The sequence below is a fragment of the Pongo pygmaeus genome, chromosome 15 (assembly GCF_028885625.2).
Source record: "Pongo pygmaeus isolate AG05252 chromosome 15, NHGRI_mPonPyg2-v2.0_pri, whole genome shotgun sequence".
NCBI lineage: Eukaryota > Metazoa > Chordata > Mammalia > Primates > Hominidae > Pongo > Pongo pygmaeus.
In genome coordinates this window covers 104596522-104612716 of record NC_072388.2, presented here as the reverse complement: position 1 = coordinate 104612716, position 16195 = coordinate 104596522, and the positions used below count along the sequence as shown (strand labels likewise).

General features: G+C 61.7%; 1 protein-coding gene across 5 annotated transcripts in view; it reads right to left on the bottom strand.

The window, feature by feature from the left end:
- Nucleotides 1–16195, bottom strand: part of MTA1 (metastasis associated 1) — a 51330-nt gene that overhangs the window by 4302 nt on the left and 30833 nt on the right. For 2 of the 5 annotated variants that reach the window (XM_054449198.2, XM_054449200.2), the window contains 12 exons: nt 12585–12702; nt 8343–8445; nt 7003–7102; nt 6515–6703; nt 4086–4160; nt 3793–3851; nt 3197–3312; nt 2776–2927; nt 2481–2670; nt 2161–2250; nt 752–904; nt 564–599 (listed from right to left, as the gene is read on the bottom strand). In XM_054449198.2, the coding sequence (XP_054305173.1) occupies nt 564–599; nt 752–904; nt 2161–2250; nt 2481–2670; nt 2776–2927; nt 3197–3312; nt 3793–3851; nt 4086–4160; nt 6515–6703; nt 7003–7102; nt 8343–8445; nt 12585–12702 (1381 nt within the window). Of the gene's footprint in view, nt 1–563; nt 600–751; nt 905–2160; nt 2251–2480; nt 2671–2775; nt 2928–3196; nt 3313–3792; nt 3852–4085; nt 4161–6514; nt 6704–7002; nt 7103–8342; nt 8446–12584; nt 12703–16195 lie in introns of those variants that run through there. The other 3 variants (XM_054449199.2, XM_054449201.2, XM_054449202.2) reach the window with 2 other exon arrangements.

Here is a 16195-nt window from a genome sequence, read left to right as displayed (position 1 = left end):
ACACACCTGGCCTCCTCATGCTGGGCTTGGTCCTATCTGCTCTTCCCCAAGGGGCCTGGGGTCCCGCAGCCCCTGCTCCAAGCAACCGGCACAGAGCGTCTGAGCCAGTCCTCCAACAGAAGGCGCCAATGTGTACAAGCTCAGTCGCCCACGGCCCACGCAGACACCCCCAACCACCCTCCCCACTGTCCCGCCTGGCAGGCGCACGAAAGGATTGCAGGCACAGCACGGGCGGCCCCACGAGCTGAGGCTGGCAGCATGCGGGCAGTCACAGCACGATGGCAGACAGCACAGGCAGGGGCGCCAGGGCCACACGTGCCAGGACAGTCCACTGACAGGGCACAGGGCCAGGGGGCCGAGGGCCAGATGCCTGGGCTCGGGGGGTCTTCACCAAGGGACCAGTGATGTCAGGAGGAATGTGGGGAACTGGGCTGTGGCCTGGCTCACGTGGACTGCCCCAAGCATGGGCCCTGGGCCGCCCGCCGCGGGGACACACTCAGCAGCACAGCACAGGCATCATGGGCGGGGCCGGCGCAGCGCCCGCCCGCGGCCCCAGGCCTTACCCCTACTGGGCATCAAGAGGCGCTTCTTCATGTTGCCTGGCAGCGCCGGGGTGAGAGAGAGGGAGAGAAGACAGCGTCAGCACGCACGGCGGGTGCCCGGGCGGGGGCGGGCCGGACTCATCAGGCGGGGAGGGCCACACTCACCGGGTGGGGCAGGCCCGGACTCACCGGGCGAGGGGGCCACTCACCGTCCACCCCGTTGTGCTGCTCGTAGCTGCGCTTGCCCAGGATGGTGGGGGAGCCGTTGTTGATGACGGGGGCCACCTTGGCGGGCGTCAGGCTGCTGAGCACGCTGGACACGCTTTTCACGGGGTCAGGCTTGGGGGGGCGGGGGTGGGTCTCTGCGGGGAATGACACAGGCAGAACGAGTCGCCTCTGCCCAGCAGGGGAGGGGCAGGAAGGCCCAAGCTCCAGCCCTCATGGTTCTGGGATACCACCAGGAACGAAGCCCCACGCGGCTCCCACCCCCGAGGCCCCATCCTGACTGGGCTGGAAGCGGGGAGGTCACCACACAATCAGGAGGAGCCCAGGAGCCCTCGGCAAGGTGTGTGCCCAGGCTAGTCCTGCACCCCAGGGCTTCCAGAGAGCAGGGAGACCACCTGGCACGGGCCAGGCCCCTCAGCCCCTGCACAACAGGATCCATACACGGGCCCGTGAGCACAGCACGCCTATTAAACAGCCCCCAGGTCCAGGCCCCCAGAGCTGCCGGTGGAGGGCTGGCTGCTGGTCAGACAGCGAACCAACCATCCAGCCAGCCTGGCCAGGGACACAGCTGCTGAGGACCAGCCCTGACACCACCCACCTCTTCCCACAGGACAGGGGCCACGACCCCAAACAGGGAGCAATGCCAAAGCCACTTGAATCTCAGAGCACACTTGGCTCATGGCTCTGGAATGTCCTTCTCAGGACAGTCACCCTGTGTCGGGAGGGCAGATGCACAAGCCCACTCGAGCCCAGCAAATGGAGGAGGCCCCCCACCGCCACCACAAATGTCTGGCCCAGCCACCAAGCTGCTTCTGGCTGGGCCAGGGTAGCCGGCTGAGGTTCTCGGGTGCCCTCAGACGCTCAAAGGCAAAGGAACCCCCACCTGAGGCTGCTTGCCAGGTGTGCACCTCCCCCTGCCCAGGGCCTACAGAGGCCTGAGTGCTGCCCCTGTGGAGTGGGCGTGGCTCAGGAAGTATACTCCCTGCAGGCAGCAGGTGCGACCTTGCCTTAATGGTATTATAGGTAGGGGTGTGCACCGCCTAAATCCCAGACCCTCAGGCCCCAGGGACGATCAGAACACAGGGAACAGGGTAGCGAGACTGGCAGGGAAGCCCCCGGGTGTGCCTTGAGGAGGCTGGCCCCGCAGAAGACAGGGCGGCTGCCACTCCACACTGGGCCCCATCACGACCCCAGGAGCAGGGAGCAGCCTGGGTCCCAGTGGGTCTGCCTGAGCCTGGCACGGTGTAGAGTACCCCAAAAGGACAGTTCCAGGCCCTGGGGGGCTGTCCAGGAGCTCCCAGCTAGAGAAGGCTGGGAGCACCAGTGCATAAGCTTGGGTCAGAAGCTGCCTGCAGGCAGCATTAGGAGACCCCCATCGCGCCTGGCTGCTCACCAAGATACCGAAGCACGGCTTCCAGCGGCTTGCGCACCGCCTGCTTCAGCACCAGTGGACTCTGGGAGGCTTCGGGCAGCCGCGCCGTGCCTGCGGGGTACCACACAGTGTGAGGGGTGGGGCATCCCCAGGGGAGCACAGAACCCTGCCTGCGCCTTGACCTGGGAGCCCTCACTGGGCTCAGCCATGTCAGCACCGAGGAGGACGTGGGGCTCCCTGAGATCAGAACTCCCAGTGGGGCTACAGGCTGGGCCCCAAGGTTGCTGCTCCCTCCCCACCACCCGCAGGAACGGAGTAAGCGGGGAGTTGGGGTGACTCACACTCGGCCTTGATGGCCGCGCTGTTGATGGGCAGGTAGGGGTGCCGCGCAGCGTGCCACGGGCGCAGGATCTCACGGCACAGGCGCCGGGCGATCCGCGTCAGCTTCGTCGTGTGCAGATAGAAAGCCTGCCTGGTCTTCATGGCAAACTTGGGGCTCCCGCTGCTCCGGGCTGGGAGGCCGTGGGGACTCTGCGGAAGGGGGCGCAACCGCCCCGACACAGCGCCATGACCGGGGGCCGAGGACCCGCGCGGCCGACACGCTCACGGCAGGCGGGGCGGGTGTCCCCCCCTTACCATGTTACTGCGGTTTGGTCCTGGCCTCTCTCCATCTAACCGGGTTGGCATTTTCAAGCCACCATATTTCTTCCAATATGTCCAACAAGATGCGCAGAGACGACACTGCATGTTAGGGGGACCCCAAGAATACCACTGGTAAGACTGTGTGGCTACGGACAACAAAGTTGGAAATAGACGGATTCTTAAGCAGAACCAGCGATGTCAGAGTATTCCCCGCCACCCCCACGCCAGCCGCCCCCACCCGCCAGGCACCCCCGCACGTTCCCCGAGACTCTCCCAACCACACCCCTGGGACGCAGCCCCCCATCATCAGTGGGCCCCTCGCAGGCTGGGCCATGCTGGAGCCCTCAGGGCCAACGCAGGCACCACGGCCCACAGGCGGGCGTGTGGTGTGCCCCCGGCCATCCAGGGCACTTACTGTAACAGCTCTCGCAGGCTCGGCCAGCCCCAGGGCTCTGGCCCGGTGCTCCCGTGCCGTTCACCACACCGGCCTTGACGTTGTTGACGCTGATTTGGTTTGGATTTGGTTTGTTACTTAAAGAGGGAAAGGAGAGAAGAGAGGAGTTGCAGGAGCACAAACCTCGAGGGCCCATCTGCCCAGCATGCACCGCAGCGGACCACCCCTCGTCCAGAACCACGTTCTCGCACCCCTCGGCCTCGGCAGGGATCTTCCTTCCTCCCCTTTCAGTTCCTGGGAGCCACTGCTGAGGTCTGAGCCGTTCTCCAGGCCCCCATGCTCCCCCTAGCATGGAGCCCAGCTCAGGGACAGATCCCTGGCGGTGTGGGCTGGAATCCCAATGCCCCCTTACTGACCAGGAGGCCAGGACGACAGACACATGGCCATTGCATCTGCAGCCAGAGCCCCCCCGCCCTGCGCCGCCCTCCCAGGGGCTGCCCCAACTTACCCAGCCTCTGAGCCTGAGTTTCCTTGGGACCCGCCTGGCCCCAGCACCCTGTGCCCACCCTCCCTGGCCCCTGGGGCCACAAGGACGACGCCTGTGAGGGCACACTTACTAGTTGGGAATATAAACTTGCTTCAACTTGCTCTCAGCTTCAGCTGCTTTCAAGCGTTTCTTAAAACGAAAGAGAAGGTCAGAGGTCAGCGGGCTAGGCCCAGGTTGGGGCTGCAGTGCAGACAGGCTGGAGGCTACGGAGAGGAGAGCACCACGGAGAGGACAGCCGGGCCAGGGACTCAGGAGCCTTCCTTCCCCTCCTGCTGTAGCAGTGCACGCCCACCTGCTGGGAGAGGATGGGACGCAGGACGCGGAGGCGGCACGCCCTGGGCACTGAGTGGCGGGCGGGCTCACCTGCTGCACGTATCTGTCGGTGGTCTTCCACATGTAGTAGTACTCAATGATGCTGGTCAGCGACTTCCACGGGAGCTGGGTGGGAGGAGGCGTGTTACACAAGCAGGAAGGGGCAGGAGGCAGGCACACCACGTGGGCAGGGGCAGGGCTGCGGCCACAAGGCGACAGAGGGGCGGGAGGCCAGAGGGCGAGGTGTGCTTGGTGCACGGAGGCCAGGCCCCTGCTGGCAGGCAGGTGCAGAGGGCGGCTGATGAAGCAGGTCCCCCCGCCAGGTGGCAAAACACAGTGACGCCAGGGGAAGAGGAGCTGGCACAGGGTCAAGGTCAAGATCTTGCCAAAGTGGCACTGACAACCCAGCCTCCATCTCAGCCTTTTTTTTGTTTGTTTTTGAGACGGAGTCTTGCTCTGTCACCCAGGCTGGAGTGCAGTAGTGCAATCTCGGCTCACTGCAACCTCTGCCTCCTGGGTTCAAGCAATTCTCCTGCCTCTGTCTCCTGAGTAGCTGGGACTACAGGCACCTCTCACCACGCCCAGCTAATTTTTGTATTTTTAGTAGAGACGTGATTTCACCATGTTAGCCAGGCCGGTCTCGAACTCCTGACCTCAAGTGGTCTGCCCACTTCGGCCTCCCAAATGGGATTATAGGCATGAGCCACCATGCCCCGCCATCTCAGCCATTTTTGTTTTTGAGACAGAGTCTTGCACTGTCGCCCAGGCTGGAGTGCAGTGGCGTGATCTCGGCTCACAGCAACTTCCACCCCCGGGGTTCAAGTGATTCTCCTGCCTCTGTCTCCTGAGTAGCTAGGACTATAGGAGCCTGCCACCACGCCCGGCTCATTTTTGTATTTTTAGTAGACGTGGGGTTTCACCATGTTGGCCAGGATGGTCTTGATCTCCTGACCTCATGATCCTCCTGCCTTGGCCTCCCAAAGTGCTGGGATTACAGGCGTGAGCCACCGTGCCTGGGCCCATGTGGCATGGATATAAGAAACCTGTCTTATTAAATAAGGGTTCAGATAGTTCCTCAGTCTGGTCCACTGCATCTGGCAGGAAGGAGAGCAGGGCCTGCTCCCTCGACACAGCCCCGAAGCTGCAGCCTCCCAACCCTGCGCCTGGACAGGGCCCCGCAGCCGCAGCCCCCCGAGACCGCGCCTGGACACGGCCCCGCAGCCGCAGCCCCCCGAGACCGCGCCTGGGCACGGCCCCACACCCGCAGCTCCCCGGGACCGCGCCTGGGCACAGCCCCGCAGCCGCGGCCCCCCGAGACCGCGCCTGGACACGGCCCTGCAGCCGCAGTCCCCTAAGTGCTGGCTGGCTAGATATCACGTGGGCTCAGCACTGGGATCTCCTCCGCTGGAACCATGTACAGCAGGGTCTCCCTCAAATTCTGCCCTGGTCTGAGCCTAGCTGGTGAATTTTGTTTCTAGCCCTCGTCCTCTTGTCTGAACATGTTCTGCTCATCTTGGTTTGTTTTTAAGCCTGGAGAGATCCGTATCCGCCTTGGAGAGGCCGCTGGCCCCAGGGACAGTCAGGGACTCCTCCCGCCCGGCCAAGCGCTCCTCTTGGCCAGAGGCCCCGACACAAAGCTGCACTCCTGCCCCCAGCAGATGCGTCCTCGGGAGCCTCACAGCTGGCTGCTGTCCCTCCTCCTCTTCAGGTCTAGACACCCTACCCATCCCCATGTTTGTTTCTTCCGAATTCCAGATGCTTCTCCAGTCTCTGCTGCGCTGGCCTGTGCGCTGCTGCCCGGATGGTGATTTTCATCAGATACCAGCAACCCCGCTGTGTCCCGGGCCCCTTTGGGGCTCCTCCCTGCCCTGCCACAGGCTCCACCTCCCCAGGGCTGATGGTCAGGGGCCCCACCACCTCCACATGGGGATGCTCTTCTAACAGATTAATTTAAAAGTATTTTAGGAGGGCTGACGGTTGGAGGGTGGGGGGTCCTGAGGTGGAGGTACAGGGAAGGGAGACCCCATACCACGAAGACTCTCTAGGCCTGCTGCTGGGCTAAACTCACGTGAGACAGAAAACAAGGACATGAGGAGTCAAGAGGTTCAGCTTAGTCAAAAACAAAGCAAAACCAAGCCTGGGGCTGGAGGGGGCAGCAAGGAAGGGGAAGTCTCCGTGAGGATACCCTGGCCTCCGTCACCTGGGCCAACCCTTATCCTCATCAAGCAATGGTGGCAGCAGCGTGGCTCTCTATGCCCAGGCCCCACCAGCGCCCCCATGGCTGTCTGCTGAACCAGTGTGACAGGAGGGACTATGGCGGCCGAGCACAGCTGAGACAGAACTCATGCAGCTCCACACAGGGAATCAGGGTGCAGGACAGGCTCCCTCAGGGCAGAGTGGGATGTGGACCCCACACCCCCGCAGCCCACCTGGAGATGGGCATGGCCAGCCACTCCCCCATCGCCACCCACGGTACTCACAAAATCTTGCTGAATGTCCGTGAAATCCTTCCCATATTTTTCTAGGGCTTCCTCGAAAAGGTTGGCCTCTGATGCAGACCATTCCTCCATCTCGTCCCTGCAGAGCACGGGCCCGCCCTGTGGCACCAGCGCCGAGATGGCCTTGGAGATGTCGTAGATGTTCTTATGGAGAGTGTCCATGGCGTGGAACTGCGGCAGGAGACAGCAGGGTCACCCGGGCCAAGGTGGCTTTTCCTGCACCTGTGGCACGGTACCCCCTCCCTCAAGGATCCCCTGCTGCGGGCCCAGCAGCACAACCCTCCCTGCACCCTCAGCACAGTCTGGCCGAGTTTGGGGTGGATAGGAAAGGCCAGTCCAGGTGGGACAGCACCTCTGCAGGGGTCCTGAATACCTAGGGCAGGTGCTGGGCCCTGGCAGGAGGAAGGGCGCAGCCACTCTGGGCCGTGGGTCACCCCAGGTCTCAGCTGTCCCGCCCTGGGCCCACTTACGAGGGTGATGTCTCGGGAGGCAGCTGCGGCGCTCATGTGCAGGCTGGGCTGTCGGACGGAGCTGCTGCAGTCCAGGGCCCGTGCGAAGGTGCCCACAGAGCTGGGGAAAGGAGATGCGCTGACCACAGTGTCAGCTGAGCAGGGACTCCCCCCAGGCACGCCGCTCCCCAGGGATCAGGGACCAGGGGCCACGGGCAGCACGGACTCCCCCCGGGCACACAGCTCCCCAGGGACCAGGGGCCACAGGCAGCACGGACTCCCCCCAGGCACGCCGCTCCCCAGGGATCAGGGACCAGGGGCCACGGGCAGCACGGACTCCCCCCAGGCACACAGCTCCCCAGGGACCAGGGACCAGGGGCCACGGGCAGCACGGACTCCCCCCAGGCACACTGCTCCCCAGGGACCAGGGACCAAGGGCAGCACGGACTCCCCCCAGGCACACTGCTCCCCAGGGACCAGGGACCAAGGGCAGCACGGACTCCCCCCAGGCACACTGCTCCCCAGGGACCAGGGACCAAGGGCAGCACGGACTCCCCCCAGGCACACTGCTCCCCAGGGACCAGGGACCAAGGGCAGCACGGACTCCCCCCAGGCACACTGCTCCCCAGGGACCAGGGACCACGGGCAGCATGGACTCCCCCCAGGCACACTGCTCCCCAGGGACCAGGGACCAGAGGCCACGGGCAGCACGGACTCCCCCCAGGCGCACAGCTCCCCAGGTGCCAGGGGCAGCAGGGACAAACTGCATGGGCATTGCAGGGAGCAGCCCGCAGGCAGCGAGGACTCCCTGTGTCTTGGGCCCCAGGCTGTGGAGTAGGGCCCAGCAGCCACCCCAGAACCCACGTGCGTCTGACTGAGGGCATCCCGATAGATTGGCAGCTGCCCTGGGGCTTCTTTTGGGGTTTTCTCCACCTCCCAGGCTGCTGGCAGGGAAGGTGCATAGTCCTCTCCTGGGCCTCGGCCTTCGCCCTGCCCCAGGTGTCTGCCCGGGCTGCAGCTGCTCTGCTCCCTGACCAGGCCCAGCCCACTTGCTCCCAGTGGCCCAGGAGTGGGAAAGCACCTCTGGCCCATCCTGGGAAAGCCCCATTAGGGACACGTGGGCGGGCACACAGGCCTGCCGCCCCCCAAAAGGGCCACCCTTTTATTTAATGAAGGGCCTGGGCCCAGCACTCCCGAGCCTCTCTGGGAACTGCTAACGGGGGTCTCAGGGCTGCGGCGCATGGGCTTCATGTTGGGATATGGGATCCAAGACTGTCACGTCCCCAACACCCACCACAGGGCAGGGAGAACAGGAGCTCCAGGCACCACCCCTGCTGGCCTTGCCCGGGAGCAGGACTCACCGGGCCACCACCAGGAACTGGTCGATCTGCTTGTCTGTGAGTGGGTTGTGCGCCTCCCACACCTTGGTCTCCAGCTTGGACTGGTCTCGGCCATCCTCCTCGCCTACAGGGAGGAAGTGTGGCCTTTCTGAGACAGGGTCCCACGGTGCGCCGGGTCGCGCCTCTCCTCCCCGGGCGCAGGGAGCTGCTGGGATGGGGAGGGGGAAGGGCTGCAGGGCCCCATAGGTGAGGCCAGGGTGTAAGGCTGGACGGAGGCTGTTGCACACACAGGTACACGCATGCACATTTGGCACACAGTGGCCTCTCAACCCGGGGCTGGGGTGCACCCGCAAGGGGCCTCTCAGCCCACCCAGGATGCAGGGCTCCAAGAACTGTGGCCACAAGAGATGGGAAGGTTGGTCTGTAAATTTAAATCAAGCTTTTTATTTTTATTTATTCTTATTATTTTTTTTTTTTTGAGACAGAGTCTCACTCTGTCGCCCAGGCTGGAGTGCAGTGGTACGATCTTGACTCACTACAACCTCCGCCTCCCAGGTTCAAGCGATTCTCCCGCCTCAGCCTCCTGAGTAGCTGGGACCACAGGCACCGACACCATGCCCAGCTAATTTTTGTATTTTCAGTAGACACGAGGTTTCACCATGTTGCCCAGGCTGGTCTCGAACTCTTGACCTCAGGTGATCCATCCGCCTTGGCCTCCCAAAATGTTGGGATCATAGGCGTGAGCCACTGTGCCCGGCCCAAGCTTTTTGAGATACTTGGATTCACATGCTGTTGCAAGAGGGCCCTGCCACATCACAGGAGCAGGCAGACCACCTCCAGGGACCTTCTGGGGGCACAGGCTCCCTCCTGGCCCCTCTTCCATCCCGGGGGGTTCTGGGGGAGCTGCTGCTAAGCCTGGCACAGCCAGAGCCGGGGGCCAGGGAGTGGGCGTGCCTCTGGAGTCACCAGTTATTTCCTATCTTCTGGGAGCTGGGACGATGGAGAACTCAAGGCTGGTGAAGAGGCCACCTGACGCCTGCAATGGGCCAGGGCCAGGTTTCTGATGAAACAGCCTTTTACTCGCAAAAAAACAAGACCGTGGTGTTGGGAGACACCCTCAGGAGAATGTGTGTCTGAGCATGGCTGAGCCTGACTCCTGAGGGAAGACTTGGAGAAAGTGCTCCACAATTGTCCTCTGTCCACTTCTCAGCCGCCTCCATAGCTCAGAGCAGGGTGCCAGGCTCAGACTCTGCAGGCGGCTCCCTCCAGCCCTGGGCAGCACCGAGGTTCCAGACCAAGGACCACGGAGTGCGGGGCCACCCTCCACTGGGGCGCCTGGCTGCAGGTCCAGCATGGAGAGAGCTCTTGAGACTAGAAAGTCCCCAAGAAAACGCTATCCCTCGCTAAGGGGCACTGGCTCCCAGACCCTGCCCCGAGGGCCGGGCATCCTGGGCCGTGTGTCCAGGGAGGGTCAGGCCTTGCGGCCTCTAGGAAACAATGCCTGGCCAGACTCAGAGGACGGGGTCAGCCAGGGCCTGGGGCTGTGTGAACCAGCAAGGCGGGCTGGGGGGTCTTCAGCCTGGTGTGGACTCCTCACCTGGCTCAGGGGTACCCTGGGGAAGCTGGGGCCCAGCTCCCTGACGGCCAAGAAGCTAAGCCTTGGTGTGACCCACACAAGCCATGGTGCCTCCGTGTATGCTCACCGCTGGTCATGACGGTCACACTCCCTTTGACATTTCAAACTCACTAAAGGCAGGTACACAACTAGTGTGCAATTTTCCATCACTCAAGAGGGACACAGCCTCCCGGAGGTGGGGGAAGGTTCTGGAAGCCACGTCCCGGCCCCACACCAGCTGGTGGGATCCCTGGTCCTTGCACCAGCAGCCCAAAAGCCAAGGAACGGCAGGGCAGGGGTGAAGGCAGCATGGGGAGGGGAGGCCGGCTCCTGCGGCTGGCTCGGGCTGGTGGACCCTTAGTCCCATCGCCCCAGGCCCTGCAGAGCTCCGCTAGGTCTCTCCAGGTCAGATCTCAGCCCTGTGTGCACGGTAAGATGGGGGCACCTCAAGGCCCATTCTCCTGCCAGGCCCACTGGCCCCAGGCTGAAGGTACAGATGCGCCAGGTGAGGGCCTCTGACCTGAGACGGCTCCTCACTCTCTGGCCCTCATGTGATCTGCGTTCTCACCTGTCTCTCAGCCATGGACTCTGCCTTTCCACCTGGGCGCGGCTGCCAGGCCTTCACCTTTGGCCAGGCCAGAAAGGTAAGACAGCCCCAGGCTGGGAGACCCTGGCATGATAGCAGGGCACCCTGGAGGCCACAGGCCCAGACCCAGCACAGTGGCCTCCCCACGCTCAGACCCATAGGCCGGGCCCCAGCACAGCGGCCTCCCCACGCTCAGACCCACAGGCCTCAGCACAGTGGCCTCCCCACGCTCAGACCCACAGGCCGGGCCCCAGCACAGAGGCCTCCCCACGCTCAGACCCACAGGCCCCAGCACAGAGGCCTCCCCATGCTCAGACCCACAGGCCTCAGCACAGCGGCCTCCCCACGCTCAGACCCACAGGCCAGGCCCCAGGACAGAGGCCTCTCCATGCTCAGACCCACAGGCCTCAGCACAGTGACTTCCCCACGCTTAGACCCACAGGCCGGACCCCAGCACAGCGGCCTCCCCAGGCTCCGACCCACAGGCCTCAGCACAGAGGCCTCCCCAGGCCCAGACCTCAATGTGCCCTGTGTGCGTGGAGAGAGATGGGGGTCTTCCCCCACCGCCCAGCACCTTGCAGAGCACAGATGCTTGCAATGTAGCAGGCCCACGAGCCCAATGCTGGAGCCCGCAGCTGCCTGGGGAAGGTGGCACACCCAGCCACCTGTGAGATGCACCAGCACCTTACGGACAATCAAGAAGAACACAAAACAGCCCCAGCTACTCGGGAGGCTGAGGCTTGAGGGTCGCTGGGGCCCAGGACTTCAAGTCCAGCCTGGGCAACACAGCCAGACACGCTCTCAAAACAAACCAAAACAGGACAACCACGAAACACCTTGATCACAACTGCAAGAAGCAGGGATGCAAGTCCCTGCCGACCCTCGGGGACAGAGCCCTGCGTCTTGAGGGCAGCCTCGCCCAGCAGGGAGATGAGGGACAGGGTTGAGAAGGGGACAGTGAGCCCCAGGACCTCCCACCAGGGCTGCTGAAGCACCTGGTAGAGGGAGGAGGCCGCCTGCATCCGGGGTGAGTACTGTGTCGGAGCTCCATGGCCCCACCAGACCTCAAGGGTGGGGCACCCACAGGCAAGACAAGAAACGTGGGCAGATTCACACGGAAGAAAATTTCTGGAGACAAAAAGAACTTTAAAAAAGTAACGAGGCCAGGCGCAGTGGCTCACACATGTAATCCCAGCACTTTGGGAGGCTGAGGCAGGTAGATCACTTGAGGTCAGGGGTCTGAGACCAACCTGGGCAACATGGTGAAACCCTGTCTCTAATAAAAATACAAAAAAATTAGCGGGGTGTGGTGGTGCGCACCTGTAGTTCCAGCTACTGAGGAGGCTGAGGTGGGAGGATCATCTGAGCCTGGGAGGTCGAGGCTGCAGTGAGCTGTGATCGCACCACTGCACTCCAGCCTGGGCGACAGAGCCAGACCTTGTCCAAAAAAAAAAAAAAGTAATGAAAAATAACTGCCAAGGCCAGACTCAGTGGCTCACGCCTGTAATCCCAGCACCTTGGGAGGCCTGAGGTCAAGAGTTCAAGACCAACGTGGCCAACATGGTGAAACCCCATCTCTACTAAAAATAAAAAAATTAGCCGGGCGTGATGGCAGGTGCCTGTAATCCCAGCTACTCGGGAGGCTGAGGCAGGAGAATCGCTTGAACCTGGGAGGCGGAGGTTGCAGTGAGCCGAGATCACCCCACTGCACTCCAGCCTGGGCAACAGAGCGAGACTCCGTCTGAAAAAAAAGAAAAAGAAAAACAACTGCCAGAAGGAAACCAGGTCTCACTGTGCAAGGACAGCTGATCACCACGTCCTGCCTGAGGGTCTGGGGCTTCCCCAGAACCCCACCACCACCAGGAGTGGGTGGGGGAAGGCTCCGGGACACCAGCCTACACGCATCACCCACGTGGACAGAGCCCAGGCCCTGCACCTGCCACCCCCAGTCACACATGAATCACTGACACGGTGGCCGTATCCCAGCCTCCTCTCACCCAGTGTGTCACCCGGCAGGACAGGACAAGACAGAGGGCTCCATGCCCGGGGCGGACCACCCTACCTTCTTTTAACAAGTCGGTGATGTCTGCCTGGTACCGGTTTCCTACTCGAATCTCTCCTTTATCTGCCAGCAGGGTCTTCTGCTGTGGGTCGTAGACTAGAGAATAGAAGAAGAAATCCTGGAAAACACCACAGGAGACAGAGAGGCGTCAGCACGGCCGGGCTGCTGGGAGGGTCTTGCCCAGAGCTCTTTTGGGGCGACATGGGCGCAGGAGCCCCCACAGCTCCCGGCCATGCCTGGGAGGAGCCTACAGCGGGGCCTCGAGGGTCGCCGGCGGATGCACCTGCCCCGTGACACTGCACGGAGGAAACATACTGAGGGTCAGCAGAGGCGAGGCCAATGAGCGGCTGCACGGGTGGGGCCAGGCTCCACAAGCCCTTACCAAGGCAGGGTGGATACGACTGCAGCCCAAAAACCATGACTTATTTGCCTTTTTATTTTTTTGAGGCAGAGTTTCGCTCTTGTTGCCCAGGCTGGAGTGCAATGCCGCGATCTCGGCTCACTGCAACCTCCGTTTCCCGGGTTCAAGCAATTCTCCTGCCTCAGCCTTCCAAGTAGCTGGGATTACAGGTGCCCGCCACCACACCCAGCTAATATTTTGTATTTTCAGTAGAGACAGGGTTTCACCATGTTGGCCAGGCTGGTCTCAAACTCCTGAGCTCAGGTGATCCACCTGCCTCGGCCTCCCAAAGTGCTGGGATTACTGGCATCAGCCACTGCGCCCAGCTGACTTATTTTCCTTTTTTGAGACATGGTCTCGCTCTGTCGCCCAGGCTGGAGTGCAGCAGTGCAATCACAGCTCACTGCGGCCTCCGCCTCCTGGGTTCAAGTGATCCTCCCACCTCAGCCTCCAAGTAGTTGAGACTACAGGCGTGTGCCACGCCCGGCTACAAAACCATCCCTATCAGCAGCAGCAAGGTGAAGATGTAACTTCAGCAAGGTGTTTAAGAGCAACAGAAATCAGGAGTTCTGGGCACAACCTTGGAGGAGCGGCAACCGCTGGAGCGCTACGGAGCATTCCAGGCTCAGCGCCGCCGGCCGCCACCCGCGCTGCAGGCGCGGCCCTTCCCGCCAGCACTCCATCTCAGGCCACCTCACACCAGGGCCCCCAGGCTGCCTCTGGGATGGCATTTCCAAGACATGGCCTTTGCCAACCTTTTGCTGTCCGGCATTGTGTGTCCTGCACTGGGCTGGTTCTGATGATTTTTGAAGCAGGCCTGTCCAGGCCCGGCCCTGGAGTCCCAGCCTGAGCACCTGGCCTCAGCCAGGGCTGCACTTTCTTCTGCATGTGTGCCTGGCGCCCAATCACCCTCCCGTTTCCAGGTCATCCTCCTGATTCCTGTGGGTCGTCTTTTCCAGCCCTCACCCGCTTTCCCTGTCTCTCCTATTCTGAAAGCTACTCTGCGTCTTTTCTTTCAAGAGCTACCTTTAAAGTCCAGCATGACACCTGCTCCATGTGTGACCACCAGCTGTGCCTCAGGGCCCTCGTCTTGAACTGACACAACTATCCAGAGGCCAGAGGCCAGCTGCCAGCCTCAGCCTCAGCCTCAGCTCCTACTCTACCTGGATCTTTTGGTTTTTTTGGAGATAGGGTCTTGCTCTATCACCCAAGCTAGAGTACAGTGGTGCGATCTTGATTCACTGAAGCCTCCGCCAGTTGACTCAAGCAATCCTCCCACCTCAGCCTCCTGAGTAGCTGGGACAGCAGTGAGCGTGCAACACCACGCCTGGCTAATGTTTTTTACTTTTGTAGAGGTGAGGTCTCACTATGATGCCCAGGCTGCTCTTGAACTCCTGAGTTCAAGTGATTCCCCCAGCCTTGGCCTCCCAAAGTGCTGGGATTACAGGCGTGAGCCACTGCACCCGGCCTAGTTCGTTAAATTAATAAACACACGTGGTTTCTATTTGGTGCCGGACTGCGCCACTGGCCAGGGCCTGGGTGTGTCTGTGACTGCTGTGTGCTGTTTCTGCACTCTTGCTTATCTGTGACATGAGCCCGTGTTTATCAGGACTTCATCAGTGAGGGTTACTTGAGGCGAGGCAGGGGCATGATCCCCCAGGGGCCAGTGGCACAAGCTTCTGCCGGGTGCTAAGTGTACTCACCCTGAGTCTGTTACATTAAATTCCCATATTGGGGCTGTTCAGAAACCCCAGGTAAGAAAGAAGAGGGAAGTGGCCAGGTGCAGTGGCTCACGCCTGTAATCCCAACACTTCGGGAGGCAGAGGCGGGATGATCACCTGAGGTCAGGAGCTTGAGACCAGCCCGGCTAACATGGTGAAACCCCATTTCTACTAAAAATACAAAAAATTAGCCGGACATGGTGACACATGTCTGTAATCCCAGCTACTCGGGAGGCTGAGGCAGGAGAATCGCTTGAACCCGGGAGGCAGAGGTTGCAGTGAGCTGAGATCGCGCCACTGCACTCCAGCCTGGGCAACAAGAGCGAAACTCTGTCTCCAAAAAAAAAAAAAAAGAAAGAAAAAGAAAAAGGGGGGAAAGGCTGCATCGTGCAGCAGGAGGGTTTCAGGGTGCCTGAGCAGCCTGTTTTGTCCCCGGCGAGCGTGGACCCGGCCATTTCTGGGCGGACACAGTGCAGACAGGCTTGTCACTGCACCTGCCGCTTCCTCATGGGCCTTTTTTGCTAACAAACATTTTCTGTGCCCACAGATACATTTCTGCAGTCTCACCGTCTCTGTGTGGCTCTGTCAGTAAGGGCACTCCTCATTCCTGAGTGGAAGCATTCACAGCAACCCCCACAGCCTCTGCTCCCACCCAGCAGGTTGCGGCTCAGCCTTCTGGGAAGCTGGTCTGGCAGCCTGAGAGGGTTCGAGCCCTGCCCATGCTCCATGCATGTGTTACGACCCCAGGCCGAGACCTGCCTGCTCTCCTCTGCCTGCTCTTGACTCTGAGCTAAGGCCTGGGGGCACGACCACAGCCCTAGCTGAGCCACTGTCGCCCTTCACGCCTGTTTCCAGGCTGTGTGGTGGGAATGGGGACCGGGGCCATTCCCACCAAGTGCAGCCTGAGCTTGGGACACACGGTGGCCATCCTGGATCCTTCAGAGCCCGTGGCAGAGCACCGACGGCCACAGCAGAGAGATGAGCCCCCCTAGGATGGGCAGGGCGGGGGCCGCATCCAGCAACCTGCATCTGAGCTGCTGGACACGCTGGGGGTGCTCAGGCCACAAGACTCCAGCCAGGTGGCAGCAGAGCCCGTGGGAGGCCAAGCCCTAGGCCTGGAGATGCACCTGCCCCTTTGCAGGTGTCCCCTGCAACTGTGACAGGCACTCCAGGGAACCAACACGCTCCAGACGCTTTTGCCCCCACGTGGCCTCGGAAAACCCAACCCTCCCGTTCCCTGACCTCACAGCAGCCTCAGTGCCACCACTCTCCGCCAGGCGGCACTGCTCCCCAGGGATGTATGGCGTTGTCTGCAGACATTTTTTGGTTGTCACGCCTTGGGGGATGCTATATGGCAGGTTAACACCGTATAATCACAGGTGATCCCCAGATAAGAATCACCTGGTAACACCATATAATCACAGTGACCCCCAAGGTGGGCCTACCAGGACTCTGCCTACCGCCCAGGAGAGACCAGCCAAGACTCTTGC